The following is a 23,383-nucleotide window of genomic DNA, read 5'->3' on the forward strand; positions in this document are numbered from 1 at the left end:
AGTGTAAACGGTCTCCTAACCATCCGGGCATCCACCCTGGCTTGGTACCCTGACGCAGTGTCCTTTTCCTGCTCTCCTAGCCATCCCAGCATCCACCCTGGCCCGGTACCCCGTCGCTAAGTCCTTTAGCTGCTGTACCCGCCCAGCTCAGTGGAGCGGCCCCAGGCTACCGGCGCCTAGCAACCAACGGCGCACCGGGCGGGCAGGCGGGGCCACGGCTGCAAGCGCTCGCTGTCCCCGGCAGGACCGGGCCGTGCCGAGCAGCGGCCGCGCTCCGAGCGTCGCCGGGCTGCCGGCCGCTGAGCATGCTCGCCCGGAGAGTGGTGCCAGTGCGAGCAGGCTGCGGGCCGCCCCGGCCCGCCGCGGCGGACAGTCCCGCGACACCGCTGGCCTGGGCGGAGGGCTCGGGTCCGCGCCAGGCCGCCGCTGGCTCCCACGCTGCCCGCTGCCCCCGCTGGCCGAGCAGCACACTCTGGTGCCTTGGGTCCGGCACCTGAAGAAGCCCATCTCCTCGGTGCAGCTGCGGGGACGGTGAGTTCAGGGAGTCGGGGCTCCAGGCTGGAGGCAGGAAGGGCTCCCTCCCTCTAAGGAGAAACTAACTGAACGTCTACTAGAGAGCCACGTGGGCCACTCTAAAGCTGCTCTCGAGGCCCTTCGGCAGGATGGCTTGGGCATGGGGACCTGACCAAGCATGCTCCACTTGTGGGGTAAGCGGGCAGGAAGTGAGCAAGAAACCCTGAGTATTCTTAATACTGGACACACCCTTACAGGCTTGCCCTCCACTTCTTCCAGAGCTTAAACCTGAGGTTGGGAGCAGAGATGTGTTCACTTTCTTGACTTCCGTGTGTCCCCCTTTCTCTTGCATGGTCTCAACTAAATGGACCAGAACTCCCTATGTGGTCAGTTCTGTCTTGTATAGTTTCCGATGTGCTCATATTTGTGGGAGTATTTTTTTATTTTTTATTTTTTTATTTTTTTCACTAGATTCTGAAGATACTAGGAAATAGTTGTGCTGGGCAGGTAGACTGTTTTATGTACTGGTCATCCACACTGGTTGTCCAGCCTTTTTGGACTCATAAACATCAGAGAAACCATAGGGACAAATGCAAACAACTCTGCAAACAAATGGTCTCAGGCCATTGTACTCGGAGAAGCACAGGAACCCCAGGTCTAGGATTATATGCACGTGTGCATGTGTAGTCCCTGTTAATTAAATGTCAGAATAACGTGCTGTTGGATTTTCTTTTACCTTAGCCCCACATTGGAACACCAACATGTTGTTGGTTGTTTTTGCCCGGAGACTTATTCTTTTTTTTTTTTTTTTTTTTATTTTTATTTTTTTTTTAGATCTATTTATTTATTATGTATACAGCATGTATGACTGCAGTCCAGAAGAGGGCACCAGATCTCTTTACGGATGGTTGTGAGCCACCATGTGGTTGCTGGGAATTGAACTCAGGACCTCTGGAAGAGCAGCCAGTGCTCTTAACCTCTGAGCCATCTCTCCAACACTTATTCTTAATTATAAATGTCTGGCCTTAGTTTGGCTTAGTTTCTGGCCAGCTTTTCTTTAATTATCCCATCAAACTTTTGCCTGTGGGCTTTTACCTTTCTCTGACTTCTGTAAATCTTACTTTTCACTCTTACTCCCTGGGTGACTGGGTGACTGGCCCCTTGCATCCTCCTTTTTCTTCACCTCCTTTTTCCCCCTCTTTCCAGATTTCTCTTCATATTTATTCTCTCTGCCTGCCAGCCCTGCTAAGTCCCCAACCCCTCCATGCAACTTTTTGTGTATGATATTTGATTTGTGTTCTGACAAATAAAGCTTGCCTGGAGATCAGAGAAGCAGAGCAGCGGCCACTAGACTTCTTACCTCTGAATCCTCAGACTGAGTGGGGTCCCGAGATCCTGTCTCCACCCACCTTATACTCCTGCTTCCTCCTTTCAGGTGCTGGGATCAAAGGTGTGCACCACCACTGCCCGGCCTATGGTTAACTAGAGGCTAGCTCCACCCTCTGATCGCCAGGCAAGCTTTATTCATCAGAACACAAACAAAATATCATGCAACAGCTTTTTCCTATGATTATGCCATGAGGGATGTGAGCAGTTTGGGTATCCCTTACTTCTCAATCAGGGGCCCCTGGGAGACCCTCTGCCATACCTAGAAAGTGTTATGCTGGCATGAGTTGGTTTTTTAAAATATTCCCTGAGAGGAGCTCTGTGTGCAGACGAAGAATTTCTATTTGAGGACAGATTTTAGAAATCATATTTAGGGCTGGGAAGGTGGCTCAGTAGCCAAATTGCTTTTTGTGCAAGAGTGAGGACCTGAGTTCAGTCATTAGGTGTTGTAGCTTGTAATCCCAGTGCTAGGGAGGCAGAGACAGGTGGAGCCCTGGAGGGCTACGGCTAGTCAGTCTCACCAAAATTGATAAGCCTCAGGTGTGGTAATAATGTTTTTCCCAATGTATCATGCACCCTAATAAACCATCTGGGGTCAGAGAACAGAACAGCCACTAGATACTGAGGCTAGAAAATGGTGGCACTCACACCTTTAATGCTATCACTTAGGAGGCTCTCTGTGAGTTCAAAGCCACACTGGAAACAGCCAGGCATGGTGATTCATGCCTTTAATCCCAGGAAGTGATGGCAGAAAGCAGAAAGGTATGTAAGGCATGAAAACCAGGAACTAGAGCTGGTTAAGCTTTTAGGCTTTTGAGCAGCAGTTCGATTAAGATACATTTGGATAAGGACTCAGTAGCATCCAGTCTGAGGAAACAGGATGAGCTGAGGAATTGGTGAGGTGAGGAAGCTGTGGCTTGTTCTGCTTCTCTGCTCTTCCAGCATTCACCCCAATACCTGGCTCCAGGTTTTTTTTTTTTTTCCCCTAAAGATTTATTTATTTATTATGTACACAGAAGAGGGCACCAGATCTCATTACAGATGGTTGTGAGCCACCATGTGGTTGCTGGGAACTGAACTCAGGACCTCTGGAAGAACAGACAGTCCTCATAACCTCTCCAGCCTGGTTTGTTTTTATTAATAAGACTTTTTAAGAGTCGTGCTACACACAGCAGTGAACATTCTTTTACGGGTTGGGTGGGGGCTGGCAAACGGCTCAGCAAGTGAAGGCATTTGCGGCATAACCTTGATGTCCTGATGTCCAAACTCACACAGCAAAGAGAGGACCAACTCCGCAGGGCCGTCCTCTGGCCTCCACATGCATGCTGTGGCGTATGTGACCACCCCCCTCCCCTCCACATACGTGGTCGGGGGAGGGAGTAAAGAAACAGAACTACTGAGCCAGATGTATGTACATTAAAATTTTTGACAGAATTTTGCTTTTAAAAAAAGTTGTATTGATTTGCATTTTTTGGTGTGTGTGTTTGTATGTGTGTGTGTGTGTGTGTGTGTGTGAGAGAGAGAGAGAGAGAGAGAGAGAGAGAGAGAGAGAGAGAGAGAGAGGATCATGTCATCCAGGCTAGCCTTGAATCCACTATGTAGCTTAAACTGATTCTCTTCCTATTACCTCCCAATTATAACTGTACCATCATGCAGAGCTTGATTTACCATTGCCTCAACAGGCTATGGTGAAGGAAAACATATTTATTATTATTTAAAAATAACTAAAATCTTAGTTTCTGTTTGCAGAGTGCTTATTACATGTTACTGCCTGATGCTCAAAGGTGTTTTGGAAATTCAGTCTTTGTCCACTTAGGAGAGGCAGAGGCATCACCCTACGAGTATGTAACTATCAGAGGACAAGGCGGAGACCAAAATCCAGGTTCACTTTATTCCAGTGCTGGGTTTTTGTAGGCTTCAAAGCCTTGTTCCAGTGACTCACGCAGCAAGCCCAACTTTTGGTTAGATTCAGTCAATTTCTCCCGAGCCTGAGGCAGAAGGCAGAGCTGAAGACAGGCATAGGCCCATCCCTAAGAACCCATCCATCTCCAGCAACTTTTCCTCAGGCCTAAACCTCAAACCTATTTGGTCCCATCAAGTGGAGCCTTAAAACCTAGGCCAGGTATGGGGGGATTACGAGGGCAATTGGGTAGCTGGAGCTGTATGTATTATGTCTTTCTCCACACTAACTCCTGTCCACTCAGATATGGCCCCTCGCCTCCATGATGCTCTGGGTTGTCTGTCTCTCTAGTCACTCCTCCTTAGCTTTTTCTTTGTCTTCATACCCCACATATATCTCAAAAACTATTCTGACTTTCTTCTCTTTCTCAAATCTCCTTTGCCAACTTTAGTGAAGCCTTACGTCTCATCTGTAAACAGATAATTTTTAATCTTTGTCTCCAAACCAGTTACCCCCAGTTTCTACTGCATGGTTCCGGGTACTTGTTTTCTGTAAAACCGTGTTTCTCACCACCCGCCAACCTCCACCCCAGCTCATTCTCTTTGGACTCTGTATTGGTCAGGTTCTGGTGCCCCGTTAACAGCCACAGTCACCTTTAACTCCCCGTTCCGTGTCCGAATGCCAGTATTCAGTCCGTTGTCAATTGCAATCTCACTGGGCTGTGTTAGCAGCTTCTTAGCAGTGGCAATGCACACCTGTAATCCCTGGACTGGAGAGGCTGGGTAGGAGGTGTGCGAGTTTCTGGTCATTCTGGGCGACATAGTAAGACAGATCTTGTATTTAAAGAAAGAAAGAAATAAAGAGAGAGAGAGAGAGAGAGAGAGAGAGAGAGAGAGAGAGAGAGAGAATCACTTGTTTTAGCAATTTTCCAGCTATGGTGACATACAGATTCCAATATACTGTTGACTTTTATATATAGAAGTTGTTCTTGCTCACATTGTAACAATCCCGAAGCAGGTGTATTTATCAACAGGCAGCTTTCTTCCAGTTTTTAGAAAAACCCAGGCTCTGCCTTAAGTAACACTTAACTGTTATCTAAATCCAGCTAGCATACAAGTGCTCGCTAAGTTTCAAGAGAGCGTTTCCTCAGTGATCCTGGTGGCAAGTGCATTATATTTTTATGACTTCATCTTGGAGGTCACACTGACTTCCTTTGCTTTATTCATTCATCTATAGTTAATGGCTGCAGAAGTTAAATTCAGGGAAAGGGGCACGGATCTCATCACTGAACCCTGCCATCGCATGGGAAGAAAGAACATGTGAGACTAAATTCATACTAGCATATCCATCTTTGACCAAGAGTTTCCTAAGTGCCGTGCGAAGACACATTGCAAACTGCCATTGACCTGTGAAAGCCGCTAGAAAACTTGCCATCTATCTGAGATATGCTAAGGAAGAGTGAGCTGCTGAGGGGTGGAGCTTCCAAGCTAGACCAGCTCAGCTCTGGGGCAGAATTCCCATTGCTACATAGTTAGAGACTACAGCCCAAGAAGATTGCTAGACTGTGCCTGTAACTCTGAAACCCCAGGCCAGGCAGAGGTCAGTGGGAAACTTCTGTGTTTAGCAAAGTATCCCCTGCTGAAACAACAGTTGACTCCTGGAGGCAGCGCTCTCTCCAAGTCACTTGAAAGTTAGAAGTGATGTAAAGAAATTAACCACAATCGGGAGACACAGCAAATGCAGTTACCGGCATATTTGTGTAGGGCAGCAGCTCTGAGGCCCCTCGGGCCCAGCAACACTCCTGACAGTAGCAACAACAGAGAGCCAACGGAGAGATGTGCTGAGGAGTTGGCACAGGAGCCGGCAGAAGGAAAGGATGTCTTGCAACTGCCCGAGAGCTGCCACTGGAGAAGTGCAAGGGGGCGCTGCGGTGGGAGCCATCTTGAGAAGGTCCCAGCAAGCGGCTGCTGAGAAAAGAAAAGGCTGTCCGTCCGTCCGTCCCCCAGCTTGCTTCTTTCTAAGGAGCTCAAAGTCCAAGAAGAGGTGGGAGGAAGTGCAGACTGGCAGAGCCAGTCCTTCCCTGCATGACCCCTCTTTTGATCTTTTTAACTTCGGGGTGTGTTTGCTTTTTGTATGTGCTGACTAGTTAACTGCAGAGAGAGAGAGAGAGAGAGAGAGAGAGAGAGAGAGAGAGAGAGAGAGAGAGAGAGAGAGAGAGTCTATATAAGTGTAAGTATTTTTCTTTTTATTCTCCCATTACCCTTCTCTTCCTCTCCTACTGGAATCGCCTCCCCCCTCTCTCTCTCCTCCAGCCCTCAAACTCTTCTTTTTCTCCCCCCTTTCCTCTCCAGATCAAGCCTTTCACTTCCACTTTTCCCCTATTTTTACGTTTTGAATATTACAATTTTTGTTTTCCTCTCTCTTTTCGTTTTTTTAAATAACTTATTTATTTTATGTACATTGGCATTTTAGTACCCTAAGACTGGAGTTACAGACAGTTGTGAGCCACCATGTGGTTGCTGGGAATTGAACCCAGGTCCTCTGGAAGAGCAGCCAGTGCTCTTAACTGCTGAGCCATCTCTCCACTCTGGGGAAAGGATATTTAAAGGCAAAACCCACAAGAAGACCTTGTGTATCTGCACAAGCAAGCTAAGAGTTGTTTTGCTCTGCCAAGATTGGGCAACCTGAATGTCTGCACAAGCAGGTTACAGAAGCCAAAAGCAGTCAGTCACAACATAACCGGTAGATGGTCATCACTGTACATTTCTGAGTGGGTGGTCACTAAGTCAGAGTTCCTGGGAAGTTATCTTCCAGGGACTGGAGTCAGAGACAAACAACCAGTGGGTACCAGGATGGATGCCTAGCATAAGATGGAGGATTGTTTTTTTTAGCTGTCACATTTGTGCTGAAGACCTGCTCCTCAGTGTTAGCAATGGCAGATAAAAACTGAAAAGTCTATGGACCCCGCTCCTATAAGGACCACAGCACAGGCTGAACCCACATCCTCAGAACACACATTCTTACCAAGATAGAGCTGTAATTAAAGGAGGAGGGTCCTGTGTATTCCAGTGTTTACATCTTACATCTGGATCCACTCCTGTGGGACACTCAGCTTTCTAAATAGCATGTACTGTTTGAAAATACACTAGTCCTTAACCAATTCATAAACAGGAAATTGTACTATTAAATCCATTAGGAGATATATTCACCACTTCAACATTCTCATATCATAGGATATCTCACCAAAGGAAATCTCTTCCCATAAAAATGGAAATATATCCATCCAACATGGAAATATAATAATAAACATGAAAAAACAGGCAAGATGACTCCTCTAAAAATTCACAATTCTCTAGAAATTAGCTCCAAAATTAGTGGAATGGATGAAATGCTGGATTCAAAACTTCTGAATAATGACTTTTTAAAAGACCAACGAAGGCTGGAGATAAAGCTCAACAGGTAATGACACTTGCTGCCATGTCTGGTGAATGAATACATGTAAAAAATTAAAACATCAATGAATTCCAAGTGGAGAGGGACCTGAACTAATTAAGGAGAATAATATAGGATATGAACAAGAAGTTCAATAAAAATAGATTTTTGAAAAGAAAACAAACAAACAAACTAAGTAAGGGTGGGAGAGATGGCTCAGAGGTTAAGAGCTGTGCTGCTCTTCCAGAGGACCTGAGTTCAATTCCCAGCAACCACACGGTGGTTCACAACCATCTGTAATGAGATCTGGTGCCCTCTTTCAGACCTGCAATACATGCAGACATTACACTGTATATATAATAAATAAATAAATCTTTAAAAAAAAAAAAAAGAAAAGGCAAATGTCACTATTAAAAAAAAAATCTTACTTTTACTTTGTGTCTTGCTGATTGTGTATCTGGGTAGCTGACCACTGGTGTCCTTCTTCTCTGGCTGCTAGATCTCTCCTCCCAGATTTCTCCCTCTATATATTCTCTCTCCTGCCAGCCCCACCTATACTTTCTCCTGCCTTGTTATTGGCTAGTTCTTCATTAGACCTTCAGGTGTTTTACACAGGCACAGTAACATAGCTTCACAGAGTTAAACAAATGCAATATGAACAAAAGTAACACACCTTAAAATATTCTACTGCACACTCATATGCAATAAATAAATAAATCTTTTTTTTTTTTTTAAAAAAAAGATACAGATTGGCTAATTAGATTGAAAAACAACTTTCAACTGTTTGTTCTTGTAAGAAACACACCTCGGGTTGGGGATTTAGCTCAGTGGTAGAGCACTTGCCTAGCAAGCGCTAGGCCCTGGGTTCGATCCTCAGCTCAAAAAAAAAAAAAAAAGAAACACAGCTCACCAGCAAAGACACACACACACACACAGGCTGAAGGAATAGAAAATGATACTCCAAGCAATTGGAATCTGGAAGGAAGCAAAATGAACTGTGTTCATATTTAATAAAGCAGATTTCAAGGAAAAATTAGAAGAAACAAGACCACTTCATAGTAGTACAGGGGAATCATCAGGAAGATATAATGAGTGAAAATATATATGCACCAAATGTTGATGTAACCAATTTTTTGTTTTGTTTTGTTTTTCAAGACAGGGCTTCTCTGTAGCTTTGGAGCCTGTCCTGGACTAGCTCTGTAGCCCAGGCTGGCCTTCAACTCACAGAAATCCACCTGCCTCTGCCTCCGGAGTATGCCACCACCACCCGGCCATGTAACCAACTTTATAAAATAAAACAAACAGAAAACTAGAACAACACAATCAAGCAAAAATTACTGGACATAAGGAGGCACGGAGGCCCCAGTATAGTTATAGTGAATGACTTTAATACCCTATTCTTACCAATAGGTTGATGGCCCAGAAACACCTCACGACAAGGTGGGGGGATACTGAAGGAACTTCAGAAATGAACTATATGATAGATTATAGATTACTATAAATTATAGATGATAAATAAATGGCACTAACAGACTCTATGAAGCTTCATCCAAAAACTGAAACATACACATTTTTTCACATATTTTATGGAAATTTCCTCAAAAATATATCTCTGAAATAGTTATTTTTAGACCACAAAGCAAGTCTTAAGAAATTCAAAACATTTGAAATAATTCCTGGCACCTTAACAGATCATAAAGAAATGAAGTTAGGAATCAACAGCAATCTATACTACAGAAACCACATAAACACATGTGTAGACAACAATCCCTTTCTGGAGAGTGAGCAGGTCATTGAAGACATAAGGAGAAAAATGTAAAAGCTACTAGAATCGTTTTTTGGTTTTGGAGACAGGGTTTCTCTGTGTAGCTTTGCACCTTTCCTGGATCTCGCTCTGTAGTCCAGGCTGGCCTCGAACTTACAGAGATCCACCTGCCTCTGCCTCCCGAGTGCTGGGATTACAGGCGTGCACCACCACCGCCCAGCTAGAATCAAATTTAAAATGTAGATACATTCTACCTGAGCATGTGAGATGTAGCAAAGGCAATTCTGAGACATGTATAGCTTGAGAGCCTCCATTAAAAAGACAGTTTGCCGGGCGGTGGTGGCGCACGCCTGTAATCCCAGCACTCGGGAGGCAGAGGCAGGTGGATCTCTGTGAATTTGAGGCCAGCCTGGTCTACAGAGCAAGATCCAGGAAAGGCTCCAAAGCTACACAGAGAAACCCTGTCTCCAAAAACCAAAAACCCAAAAAACAAAACAAACAAATAACCCCCCCCCCCCCCGCCGAGTTCCCAGATGGCCTGATGATGCATCTCAAGGCCTTAGAAGGACAAGAATAATCCCCAGGCCAGTAGAATGAAAGGAGGGTCACAGACCCAGAGTTGAACTCAGTGCAATGGAGGCCAGAAGTACAATACAAAGAACCAGTGAGACGGGGAGCTGGTTCTGTGAGTAGGCCAACAAGACTGGTAAACCCTTAGACAAGCTAACCAAAAGGAAGAGAGAAGATATCAATTGATAGAGATGAAAAGCAAGATATTACAGTACAGCAGAAATCCAACAGGTTTACCAGGAATTTTTCAATAAACTTAAAATAGGATTACTATAGTATCTACCTTCCATGATCGGCAGGACTGGAAGACCAGTACAGAATGGCTGGGATAGGGTGGGTGGGCTTTGTGAGACAAATCAGCAGGCTACTGGTATTTCCAGCTGAATGGGTAGATTAGTTGATCTCAGTAGGAGGTCTCTGCAGGGGAGTGGTCTCAGGCTTTAGTCATACAGGATGAAGAAGCATTCTGCACACCAGTCAGCATCCAGACGGATCTGGGGAAGGCCTTGCCGTTCCCATAGGTCTGAGGTCTTAGGGTCCTCGACATGGCTGTGTTCATGTCATAAATGCTCACTCATACAGGGGTGCATTTGCTCCCCATATCCACCCATACCCCGGGTATAACTGAAGGAATCAAAGCCATCATACACTAGAGATACCTGCAATGCTATGCTGATTATGGCACTATGCATTCAGCCAGGTCACTGAATCAGCCTGGGAGCCTAGCAGTGGCTGAATGAATAAAGGAAATGTGGCACATTAGAGTGTTAGCCAGATATACAGAAGATGAAATGATGTCATTTTCAGGAAACGGATGAATAAAGACCATTGTCTTAAACCTGGGTCAGGTGATGCCAAGTTCTTGGCCTCTTATCCAAGAATTGAACATAAGAGCTCAGACATATTTTCAAAAGTGAGATGACTTTCTTCAGAGCAGAGCAGCAGTGTGGACTATAGGAGTAAACATAGTCAAGCCTGGCATGGGACAACAGGAGTGACAAAGGCCCTGACTGTTGTTCTGAGCTTCCTTTTAAGGAGATCAAGGGGAAGAGTTGGTTACTAAAGGGCTTTTCTTGATGGTTATCTATTTTGATTGGTAGGTTACATAATGACTTCTCCATTGGGCATGCCCTTCCTTCCTCACAATGGGTCTGATTTTAATCATATGCACACCCAATTATGCATAAGCATAAGATAGTAAATAGTGGATCGTTCCTATAAAGTTACTAGAAGACAGTTTTTGCCTTGCTATGCATGCACCCAAAACTAGTTCAGGTCCGACTGGCCCTTCTATCTTCATACTAGATACGTTGGGAATACACCTGAACAAAACTGTCCAAATTTGAAAACTTCTGAGATGTGAGTATGTGTAGTCTAATGCAGATGGTGGGCAGGGGTTGGGGTTGGGGTGGCTTCTGAAGTCACTAGATACATTGTTTGGAGAGGGTGTGTGTGTGTGTAGGTATATGCAAGGGAAGGAAGTCAGTTACTAACTGTCTTATTACAAGAGGATGTATGTGCATAACCCCAAAGCAAATGGGGATCCTAGGGCATCAATCTATTTCCTCTCCTTGCTTGCCTTGGGAGAGATTGTGTTTATGAGAAACATCAGAAAAAGCATTTGGTTTAGGCCAGTAAGACAGCTTAGCAGATAAAGGTTCCCAATAACCTAATTTGATACCAGAGATCCACAAAGTGGAAGGAGAGAACCAATTCCCACAGATATTTCTCTGACCTCCACATGTGTGGTGTGGAATGTGCAGGGTGTTTTTTGTTTTGTTTTGTTTTGCTTGTTTTTGTTTTTTATTTTTGAGATAGGATCTTTCTAAATAGACCTAGCTGGCCTTGAACTCAGAGACCCACCTGTCTCTGCTTCCCAAGTGCAGGGATTAAAGATGTATGTCACCAAGCTTGGCTAGTGTCCTGTTTTTTGTTATACCAATACATTCTTAAAGTTGTAGATATTTGCAAATTTGGGTTATTCTTTTCAGTTTGTATTTTTAAATTTATTTCTCTTTCTTTATTTAAAAAAAATAAGCTTTTTGGAGACAGTCTTATACCACCCATGCTGGCTTCAAACTAGCCAAGGATGACCCTAAGGCTCCCTTTCTCAAACCTTTCCACTCGTGGGATTACAGTTTACATCATGTGGACAGTCTCTCTCTCTCTCTGTCTCTCTCTCTCTGTCTCTCTCTCTCTGTCTCTCTCTCTCTGTCTCTCTCTCTCTCTCTCTCTCTCTCCAGCCTTGGCTATCCTAGAGCTCACTATATAGACCAGTCTGGCTTTGAATTTCCCAGCTTGCTTCTGCCTCTGGAGTGCTGGGATTAAAGTTTTTCACCACAATACCAGGCTCTCAAATGTGGCCTTTCAAACAAACTTTTTTAAAAATTAATTAATTAATTAATTTTGAATGCCATTTATTGAAGGAGGGAGGAGATCTTAAATACAGGCTTACAGCACAATGGGAGAACCCTGGAGGGCAGAGGTTCGCTTCCAATGTTTTACAATCTTGCATCTAAGCTGTTAATGCCCAACATGCAGGATACACAGACAAGGAACTTCCTTTAGGCATTCAGGATCAAACAAACTTTTATCATAAAAAATGTCAAACATAGACTTAGAGATTAGAGATTAGTGTAATGGGTCTTTGTGTATTTAGTGTGTGGATGTTCTAGAAAAATCCAGTTTTAAGAACATTTTAGCTGGCTAAAATGCCTCAAGGAGGCTGTTCCAGTGTGAGATCCTCGGAAGTCCATCTGAGCATCCCTGTCTCCCCTCTGCCACCAAAAGAAAGCAGCCTTAAGTCTCTGCCTCACTTCCTGGTCTGTTGAAAGGGAACAGGAGGCTGGCTGGAAGCTGAAAGTTTTCCAGTTCTCTCTGTAGATAAAAAGGAAGTTATTAGAATGGAGTTTGGATTGTGATTCTAAGAGTCTTTTTTTTTTGAGCCAGAGTCTCACTATGTCAATCCACCTGTCCTGGAACTCCCTACGTGGACCAGGCTGGCCTCAAACTCACAGAGATTGGCTTGTCTCTCCTTTCCGAGTGCTGGGATTAAAGGTGTGTGCCAGCATGCCTGGTGGACTGAATGTCTTGAAGGGTTTGGAAGTTATCAGTGACTTCGAGTTTCACCTGAGGTCATTTTCATGGCTGTCACTCCTAGAGCGGTCTCCTTTGGCCTTCGGCTCTTTGGCCACAAATCCTATGACATCAAAAGCACTTACAGGGTTCCAAGCATATCAAAGTAGTGGGAGTGGTAGTATCTCCCTGTTATCCCAGCTCTGGGGAGGTGGAGGCAGGAGGATCAGAAGTTCAAGGCCATTCTTGCAGAGTTCTGTTTAGCCTAAATTAATTGAGACCCTGTCTCAAAACGCCAACCAAATGAAAACATTCATTTAAATGCTTAAAACACAGCAAATTTTATTCTTAAAACTCTCTAGCTTTCAAATCCCAAGACTGTGCTGGGCACGGTGGCACACAGTTTTAATTCTAGCACTTCAAACCAGAGGCAGGCCGATTTCTGTGAGTTCAAGGCCAGCCTGGTTTACACAGTGAGTTCCAGGCTTGTCAAGTGCTATTATAGTGAGACTTTCAATAAGCAAAATAAACCCCCAAGAATGCATATTTCCACATTATAGTAAATGTGTGTTAGTATTTAGTCTGCACAGTAATATGAGAAAAGATATTTACAAGAAATGCCTGTGTTCTTGCCTCCCCTGCCCTGGAGCAGCGTGTCCTTCTCATCCGGGCTACTGAAAGAAGAGAAAATGGCAATACTATCTCCTGAGATCAAATTTGAGGCTTCCAAAGTCAGTAGACATTCCTTGGACAACTGCTTTCTGTTTGAGAGTAGTTGGAGGAAAGCACTTTTGGAAACCCAGAAGATGAGGAAAGGTAACTTCATTTCAGTTGTAATTCTCTTGGAGAAACAGAAGGGGTGCCTGGAGTTTACATCCGTTTCTCCCCTAAGCAGTCAAGAGACAGTACGGAACTCCTAGACATTTATACTGGCCTAGTATATGGAAGGGGAAGCAAGTTAAGATTAATATTCTGTGAGCAATGGAAACCCATTTTATTTACTTGCTTACGTTTTTAAATCGTTTTATTTATTACTTACATTTTTCAGTTGTTCCGAGGCAGCCTCTCTATGTCCTCCTGGCCTGGGACGTGCCATGTAGTCCGGGCTCACCTTGAGTCTTTGAAATCCTCTTGCTTCTGTCTCTCAAGTTCTGGTGCCATAAGCATGTACTACAATGTTCAGCTACAGATTTTAAACAATTACTGTTTTTCTCCTATTTTTCTTTCTAACAGGGCTTTACATACCTTAGGCTACCCCTGAACTTGTAGTCTAGGCTGGTCTTTTAATTCCTTATCTTCCTGCAGCCTCCTCCCAAGTGCTAGGATTTCAGGCTTGTGCCACTGTGACCTTTAAGCTTTTAGCCTCTTAATCTACCTTTTCTATTTAATGCCATTGTTTTTATTTCCTTTTAAGATGTGTTTATTATTTGTGGGTTGTTTTTTTTTTTTTTCTTTTTTTTTTTTTTCTGGTGACAGGGTTTCTCTGTGTAGCTTTGTGCCTTTCCTGGATCTCACTCTATAGACCAGGCTGGCCTTGAACTCACAGAGATCCGCCTGGCTCTGCCTCCCGAGTGCTGGGATTAAAGGCGTGCACCAATGCCCGGCTTTGTTTGTGTTTTATGTATATGAGTGTTGCCTGCACGTATGTCTGTGTAGCAGGTGGTAGCTGGTACCTGCGGAGGCCAGAAAAGGGTGTAGGATCCATTGGAACTGCAGTTACAGACAGTGTGAGCTGCCATGTGGTATGGGAAAGGAACCCTCTTCCCTGGGAGGGCAGCCAGTGCTCTAAACCTCTAGGCCATCCCATGTTTTGATTTCTTACCTTGGGGATGAGGAAAGAACTCAGCCAGTAAAGCACTTGACTGAGCAGGCAAGTTCAGGTCCCCAGAACACATGAATAGGTCCGTAGGAATGGCAGCCCTCCTGTACTCCAGCACACCAGAGGCAGAGAGCTGTAGTTCCTAGAACAAGCTAGTTTAACTTGACAGCTCTGGGTTCTTCTGAGTTCTGCCTTAATATATGAGGTGAAAAGGACTGATGAAGGTACCCCAGTAAATCTTGGGCCTCCTCACAGGCAGACACCCCCACACTCTCATCCACGTGGGAAAAAAAAAGAAGAAGAAGAAGAAGAAGAAGAAGAAAAGAAAACGAAGTCAAGTATAGTGGAGCATATTTGTGATTCCAGCTCTTGGGAGGCAGGGACATTGTTGCAAGTTCAAAACCAGCCTGAGCAACATAGAGAGACCTTGTCTTAATTAAAATCTCAACTAACCAAACAACCAACCAACCAGCCAACCAACCAACCAACCCACCCACCCACCAACCAACCAACCCTCAAACCCAAACAAAACAACTTGAAAAAAATGTGGAGTCAGTGGAGCAATCTGGACACTTTGTGTTGGTTTTTATGGATTTGGTATGAATTTTGTGGAGAGAAAATTCAAATCGATGCTAAGGGTAGGATTTCAGATCATGTAATTTCTGCTTTGTGGTTATTTACACAAAAGTAGGACACACTGAGTAGCAGCCAGTGCAAAAGTCTTGAAATTGATTTTATCTAAATATTCTGTGGACTCTAATTACATGAAACAGAGGAGGCAGCGGAGCAGCTGGACACCCTTTCTTTTGCTGCTACTGCTTGTAGTTTTGTTTTTTGGGGAAGGGAAGGTGGGACTCTAGGGCCGGAACCTAGAGCCTCCCACACCCTTGGTGAGCCTGTTACTGGGCTGCTTTCCAATCCCTTTGTGCTTTTTACTTTCAGACCTAGTGTCACTAAGTTGCCAGGCTGGACTTGAACTTATGATCCTCCTGCCTCAGCTTCCCCAGCACTGGGATTGCAGGCGTGAGGCAACATGCCCGACTCTCCTTGTTCCCATTCTTATCCATCCTCCTGGGAGAGCAAATGGCAGCAGCTTCCTGCTCTTTCCTCTGTGCCCGATTTCCTTTGCAATACTATGCATTTTAGTAAGTGGTAGAAGTGTGCATTTAACCAAGAGAATTATGATTTTTTTTTTTTATCACAACGCCCCATAGCATTTGGTCTAGAAGAGCCCAAAGAATGTCTCAAAATGCCGTATTTGCCAGAATTGCCAAGTTGCCCAAAGAACTTAAATTCAACTACACTTGAGATTCATAAGCACCTTCTGCACGCTGAGACGGAGATCCCTCCTATCAGGTAGGTGACCTGAATCTGACTCCCTTGGTCGAGGATTTATTTGTAAGTAAAGGTGCTGAAGGTAGAGGGCTTTCTGGGCTAATAAATCTGATTCTTGCTTATTGATTTTTTTTCCGTGGGGGATTGAATTTTTAACTTTCTTTTCCTTCCTCCCTCCCTCCCTTCCTTCCTTCCTTCCTTCCTTCCTTCCTTCCTTCCTTCCTTCCTTCCTTCCTTTGCATCTAAGTTAGCCATTTCATTCAAGTTGACAAATAGACACTTTTCTCTCTTTTCAGGTGGCATTGCTAGAAAGGATTAACAAACCTCTTTTTAAGTATATTTATTGTCTGAGCCTAGTTCAAATGTGTAAGAGCACGGGAATGATTATCTATAAGGGTTTTAACTCTGCAGCCTTGCAGGTTTTGGAAGATTGTGGGTGAGACTGGGGGTGATAAAACCATGCACCATCAGGAGGGAGAGTTTCAGCCAGGCACCCGCCTTTGTAAACTGCCACTAAAAGCCTTCTCTGGCTCAAGAGCTGGGCATGTAGCTCAGTGGCATGGTGCTTATCCAGTGATCTAGGTGCCGAGTTTCATCTCCAGTACTAAAAAAAAAGTCCGAGTTTTGTCTACATATCTGTAATCTCAGTACTCAGGAGCCCCAGGCAGGAGGATTTCTACTTCAAGGCTAGCCTAGGTTACATAAGGAGGCTTCCATCCCCCTAAAAAAGAGAACCCTACTTTTCTAATATAATATAATTAATATAACTCTGACATACTAATCAAAGAAGAGTTTTTTTTGTTTTTTGTTTTTTGTTTTTTTTTGTTTTTTCTTTTCCGAGACAGAGTTTCTCTGTGTATCTTTGGCTGTCCTGGAACTTGCTCTATAGCCCAGGCTGGGCTCAAACTCACAGAGATCTGCCTGCCTCTGTGTCCGTGAGTGGTGGATTAAAGGCTGCGCCACCACCGCCCGGGTGGCACACAGTTTTGTATGACCTTGCTACTACAAAAAACTATAATCATTCACCTACAGACAACATACAAGACTGGGATTTTAGATTTCTCTTTTTTCAATTGTCTTTGAAATGGGGTCTCACTGTGTAGTCCTGACTGGCTTGGAACTTACTCTGTAGACCAGGCTGGCCTTGAACTCACAGAGGTCTGCCAGCCTTTACCTTCTAAGTTCTGGAATTAAAGGTGTGTGTCATCACGCCTGGTACCGTTTGGTTTTGAGCTGCTGGAGATCGAGGCCAAGGTTCTGTGAATGCTAGGCTAGCAATCTACCACTGAGCCACATTCCCGGCCTTAATATGTTATTTTGTTTGAGAGTCTCATGTAGCCCAGGCTGGCCTTCAACTCACAGTAGAGCGGAGTATTCTGTGAACCCCGATTCCCTGTCAAGTTCTGGGACTATAGGCACGTGGATCACACCTAACTCTATTTCTTTAAAAAAAAATTCTATTTTATATGTGTGCATGTTTCCCCTGCATGTACGTCTGTGTACCACATGCATGACTGAAGAAGGCAGGAGATGAAGTCAGATTCCCTGGAATTAGAGTTATGGACAGTTGTGAGCTGCCATGTCGGTGCTGGGAACCGAATCTAGGTCCTCTTGCAAGAACAGCGATTGTTCTTCACTGCTGGGCCACCTCTCCAGCTCAGCTTTCTTTCTTAAGTTTACCAGATCAGATTGCTGTTAAGTACTCTCAAAATTAACTGTGGCAACATAAGTAGGTAACTAGAAGATACTAATGAAATGTCAGCCAATCTCACTGGCTTAGGCCTGTAATATTAGAACTCAGGTGAGTCAGGGGAGTCCCAAGTGTTGCTCAGTCACTTAGTGAGTTCTGTGACAGATGAGACATGTGGGGAAACCTTATATCCAAATAAATAAATAAATTGAAAAATACTGGAAGATATCTATCTAGATGATGGGGAAATTTCAAGTTTACAGAAAATCTGGAGAGAAAAAGAAACACAATTTAGGGTGTTTTTCTATACTTCATTTTCATGGATTTTATTTTAGTTGTGATTTTAGTGTCCCTGTACTTTTCATTCTGCCCCTTTCCCCAAAGACTGTTTGCAGGAACACACACTCAAATGTACATGAGTTCAGGTGCCCAAGGAGGCCAGAAGTGTTGGTGCCCACAGATAGATGTAAGTTTGGAGAAGAACACTCTTTGCTCTTAGCTGTTGAACCACCTCTCCAGCCCCTTATTATGCTTTTTAAAAGCTATTATTGGCCAGACATCATGGTACAAGACTTTAATCACAGCACCAAAGTAGGCAAATGTCTGTGAGTTCAAGTCCAGCCTGGTCTACAAAGTGAGTTCCAGGCCAACAAGGGTTTAATATTGAGACCCTGTCTCAACAAAACACAACAAAAAATATCCAAACCCAGCCACCCCTCAAACTGCTGAGCTTGACACTTAACATGTCATGTAATCTTCACTTTACATAGCCTTGCTAGCCACATTATTGTCCATACATTGCTCTGTGGTTTACCCCACCATTTCCTATTTTAGACTTGTAAGTTCCTGTGACATCTTTGATTTTGTAAATAACATCACAAGGAAAACATATAGCTTTTGTCAGCACTTTCAATATTGTTCAGAAGACAGATTTTTCTAGAATCAAAATATGAAAGGTGGGGCTGGGGATGAGTGTTTGCCTACCAAGCCTGAAGTCCTGAGTTGATACCCAGCACTGTATAAACTTTGCATCCTGTCGTCCCAGCACTCAGGAGGTAGAGGCAGGGGCATTCAGAAGTTCAAGGTCATCCTCAGTTATAGTTACATGGACTACATGAGACAATCTCAAAGAGAGAAGGCAGAAATAAAGATAGTGAAAGAGAATCTTCACCCTCTTTCCTACTTCAGCTGGTGTTGGTTATCATTTGTGATCAGGCTGTTCAGAAAAATCACTTCTTGACATTTTCCATTGACAGCTGTGAATTTGATTCTTGGTGAAGGATAATCTGAATACATTTTGTCACAGTCTGGCTAGTGTTAATATATAAAGAGGAGTGGTGGGGACTAAGTGATGTGATGTCTGTGAACTCTAGGCAAGTGTAAATGTTAGCTCCTTTCCTTGCCCTTGGTTCCAGTGAGGACGCACCTTCCTTGTGCCTTCCAGGTGTTATTCCTCTCTGCATGTTGCACATCGTTCTGTGAAAGAACAATCTTGGCAAAGCAGGGAAGTACTCCGTTTATTTGTTTTGTGCATAGTTTCTTACCTTCTTTTTGGCCTCCCAATGTGTGAATATTTGACTCCAAAACTCTGGTAAATGTCTAATCTTTTCTCAAGTTTTCTTAATGAGGACCAGAAGTTTTTGGTGACTCTCACAACACACAAGGAATGTAACTGACAATAACATCATAGAGGTAAAGAGTTTACATAGTTACATGAAATATGGAATCTTTACAATTCCTTACCCATTTCCCTAATAATTTGTTACACTGGTCTATTCCTTTAGGTGCAGAATTATAGTAAAAGTTCAGATCATGGTGACTGATGAGAAAAAAATGCAAAAATATGGGACCTGGGCATCTGCATCTCACCCATCCAGACACTTTAGGGTAGCTGCTGTCCTGACTACTTATAGTTACCACAGATGCCTGTGAAGAATTAACTCAGTGCCTAGCTACTGGCCAAATGTATCAGGAAATATACCGTTGGGTTGGTTCATTCCCACTGTTGGGGTTAACGATTGTGGAGTTGTTTCTCTCCTGTACCACTGATTTTTGTCCCCATGGGATATCATTTGACAAGGTGAGTTTTAGTGGGACACATCATGGGCTTTCCAGACACAGGAGCGTGGGACTTGTCCCCGCCCAGAAACAGAGCCACACAAAACGTAAGAAGCCAGTGAGTGTGACTGAGGCTATGCCTCTTGGGTCTTTCAAAGTCAACAGCCTGTGGGTTGCTATATGCCATTTTATGACCATCTGTAATCTTTAGGATTAAGAAGACCAAAGAGCCGTGCAGTGTGCCAGCACTTCAGGAGAAGTCAAAAGGTACTTCATCGTTCCATTGCCTGCTCCCCACACCTCTGCTTTTTTGAACAGTTTTCCTGCATAGCCAAGGCTGGCCTCAAGCTCACAGCTATCCTCCTGCCCCAGTCCCCTGAGTGCCGCCATTACAAGCACAGGTTGCATGCTTCGCTTGTTAATGCTTCTGTTAAGCTTTGCTTAGTCTGTAAATTTAGTGGGTTTGAGGTTCATTACACATGCTCTGTTGTCTCGGGACCCAGGCCAGCCTCCAACATAGCTCACCTGGTCACCTTAGTAGCCTTCAAGCTGGCTACCTTATTTTAAATTTCTGATTTTTTTTTTTTTTTTTTTTTAAGCTGAGGATCGAATCCAGGGTCTTGTGCTTCTAGCAAGCACTCTACCACTGAGCTAAATCCCCAATCCCTAAATTTCTGATTTAAAGTCATCCAATACTGCAACAGAAGCATGCAGCCTTGAGGCCTAATCACACTACCCACTTATTTCAGAAACACCTGCCCCTTACCATGGACTAAAATGTGAATGTAGCACTGAACCCTTTACCACCTTCCCAGAAAGTTCCATTCTATCCTTAATCTTTAAAAAACAAACAAACATGGGCTGGAGAGATGGCTCAGCGGTTAAGAGCACTGACTGCTCTTCCAAAGGTCCTGAGTTCAATTCCCGCATCCACATGGTGGCTCACAACCATCTATAATGAGGTCTGGTGCCCTCTTCTGGTCTGCAGGCATACATGCAGGCAAACACTATATACATAATAAATAAATAAATCTTTAAACAAACAAACAAACAAACAAACAAAAAAACAAAACCAAACAAACCCCTATTTTATGTGTGCGGTGCTGTGTAGTAGTACTATGCACCTTGTGTGTATTGCACTAAGCATCCAGAAGAAGGCATTCGAGGATCCCCTGGAACTAGCATTATAAACAGTTGTGACCTTCCATGTCCTGGGAATCAACCTGGGTCCTCTAGAAGAGCAGCCAGTGCTCTAAACTGCTGAGCCATCTCTCCAGGCCCTTATCCTTCTCTTCTCTTCTCTTCTCTTCTCCTTCTCCTTCTCCTTCTCCTTCTCCTTCTCCTTCTCCTTCTCCTTCTCCTTCTCCTTCTCCTTCTCCTTCTCCTTCTCCTTCTCCTTCTCCTTCTCCTTCTCCTTCTCCTTCTTCTTCTTCTTCTTCTTCTTCTTCTTCTTCTGTTTTTGAGCTGAGGATCGAACCCAGGGCCTTGCGCTTTCTAGGCAAGTGCTCTACCACTGAGCTAAATTGCCAACCCTCTCTTCTTTTTTAAAAAAATGAATTCTGTGTACTGAACACATTTCACTACAGCAACTATCTGTATTGCAATTGTTTAGAGCACCAAACTGACTCTTAAATCAGTTTCTTTCCAAGCACTGCTGAGTATTTCTACCACATCTGGAGGGAGTCTGTCCTTTGCTGCTTTAGAATCAGACATTCCCAGTTTCTTACTTCTGATATGCTTGATTAGAAATTAGTTTTTTGAGAGTAGATGTCAAGACCTCTGCTGAGTCAGGTAACTTAATTGCATCTACAAGATTGTAGAGAACCTTCTAGAAATTCAGGCATCTGTAAATACTGCCTCCTCCCTGTACTTGTTAGATTTAGGGGTACATATCAGAGGCAATGTGTATGGCACATGACAGAATAGACATATCTGTAATAGCCCTTAACATTTTCCTGAAGTAATTGGTAACCAAAGTTAGTGGTAAAGTTTCTTGAGCCATATGCTCAAAAGTTTTCCATTTTTCAGTTGTGTCAGAAGTAGGCCTTAGCCTTTCTGGAAAGTTCCAGGTGTGCATGCAAAGACTCGGTCGTGTTTCATAGGCATTAGTGGAACCACACTCGCTCATCATATACAGTGCATGCTGAATTGAATTGTGAGAGCTGATTTTTCTCTCTCACAGGTTCTGTCTTCAGTGACCCTTTCACAGGAGCACCCTCTCAGTTTCTACAGAGACTTTCCAGAATGGCCATATTGGAATATGACACCATTCGCCAGGAAACACACAAGAAGGCAAAGCGAGGCAAGAAGCGAGATCTCCGAGACTGCTGACAGGTCTCCCCGGGGCTGTGGCTCACATTTGCCATGTTTCTTTTTCTTTCTTTCATTCTTTTTTGATATGTGATATAATACAAATGAAAATGTAAATAGCAAATAAATATTTTATGTTATATATGGAATAATTTGTATTTTGTTGAACATGGCGTTTCATCTTTTATTTTACTTTTTTTCTTGAAATGGATATTTTATTATTAAAATGGAATGATTTTACTTTTTAAATAAAGATGGTACTAGGTATTGAACCCAAATCTCTGTGTGTGCTAGTTCAGTTTTCTGCCCACTGATCTATATTCCATAAAAAAGCATTTAAGTTATGCAAATATATGCATAATAGAAGTTATGTTCCACACGTTTTATGCACATTTATATGTCTTTTGATCTAATTTGATAAATGCTTTCGAGACTTATCTTTCCAATGGACCTCACTAGTTGTCACAGAAGGTTCAAGAAGAATCCAGGGATGGTATCATACATCTGAAACCTCATCATTCAGGAGGCTGAGGCCAAAGGATTTTTGAGTCTGGATTACAGAGTGAGGCTTTATCTCAAAACAACCAAACAACCAAAGAAAAAGGGAAGTAACTGTTGTTGGCCTTAGAAAGGACCAGTAGCTGGAGAGAAGGCTCAGCTGGAGAGAATGCTCACTGCTTTCCAGAGGACCCAAGTCTGGCCCTCACACCAGGCTGCTCCCAATCATCTATAGCTCCATGTCCAGAGGATCTGACTCCTTCCAAAGGCAGGTACCTCCACAGCTGTGGCATAGATCCACATAAAATAAAAACTTGTTTTTATGCTGTGGGATGTTCAAGTATGTCAAATGTGTTGCTTTGATTGGTTAAAATAAAACACTGATTGGCCAGTAGCCAGGCAGGAAGGATAGGTGGGACAAGCAGAAAAGTCGGGGAAGTGGAAGGTGGAGGCGGAGAGATGTGAGTGAGATGTAAGGTACAGGTAAGCCACGAGCCACGTGGCAAGCTATAGATTCATAGAAATGAGTTAATTTAAGATAGAAGAAGTAGATAACAAGGAGCCTGCCACAGCCATACAGTTTCTAAGCAATATAAGCGTCTGAGTGATTATTTTATAAGTGGGCTGTCTAGCAGGGCTTGGCGGGGGCTGGAGAGGTCTCCAGCTACATTTTTATTTAAAGAAAGGGTTAACAAGAGGTTTTTTTTCCTGCATGGAAACTATTCAACCAGATGAAGAGGAAAGTCTTGTCTTAGTTTGCTGATGAAGTCAGGGTGGGTAACCCTGCCTTTGCTTGGGAGACAACAATGGACCTCCCAGTGTTGAACTTTAGAACGGAGCAGGTGAACACACGCAGGCAGTATCCACTACCCTCGGTCACCTGTCACTTCAGGACCTTTCCTACCAGGCAGAACAGAGTGTAGACAGACAGATCTGGGAGGGTAAAGGAGGGGGAGGAAAAACTTACCCCATCTTCATGGAGAAGAAAGTCTAACTCAAGAGAGAAACCCTTCTCCAGGAAGCCTGAGGAAT

General features: G+C 43.7%; 1 protein-coding gene across 2 annotated transcripts; it reads left to right on the forward strand.

The window, feature by feature from the left end:
* Nucleotides 1–111: 111 nt before the first annotated feature.
* C2H8orf89 (chromosome 2 C8orf89 homolog) lies at nt 112–21,953 on the forward strand. Of its 2 annotated transcripts, XM_036177194.1 has the most exons (6): nt 470–531; nt 5,036–5,842; nt 13,294–13,457; nt 15,675–15,816; nt 19,755–19,810; nt 21,726–21,953. In XM_036177194.1, exons 2-6 carry the CDS (start codon nt 5,676–5,678, stop codon nt 21,872–21,874), a joined length of 678 nt encoding a protein of 225 aa, XP_036033087.1. In that variant the 5' UTR covers nt 470–531; nt 5,036–5,675; the 3' UTR covers nt 21,875–21,953. The 2 variants fall into 2 exon arrangements, with proteins under 2 accessions (XP_036033088.1, XP_036033087.1); XM_036177195.1 differs by lacking the exon at nt 5,036–5,842 and having other exon boundaries at nt 112–531.
* The last annotated feature ends 1,430 nt before the right edge of the window (nt 21,954–23,383 follow it).

The sequence above is a fragment of the Onychomys torridus genome, chromosome 2 (genome assembly GCF_903995425.1).
Source record: "Onychomys torridus chromosome 2, mOncTor1.1, whole genome shotgun sequence".
In the NCBI taxonomy this organism is placed as follows: Eukaryota; Metazoa; Chordata; class Mammalia; order Rodentia; family Cricetidae; genus Onychomys; species Onychomys torridus.

Coding starts and splice junctions, on each gene's coding strand:
- C2H8orf89 (XM_036177194.1), top strand. CDS start 5,676: ATGTCTTGCAACTGCCCGAGAGCTGCCACTGGAGAAGTGCAAGGGGGC. Junction 13,458..15,674: donor AACCCAGAAGATGAGGAAAG/GTAACTTCATTT, acceptor AACGCCCCATAG/CATTTGGTCTAGAAGAGCCC. Junction 19,811..21,725: donor ACTTCAGGAGAAGTCAAAAG/GTACTTCATCGT, acceptor TCTCTCTCACAG/GTTCTGTCTTCAGTGACCCT.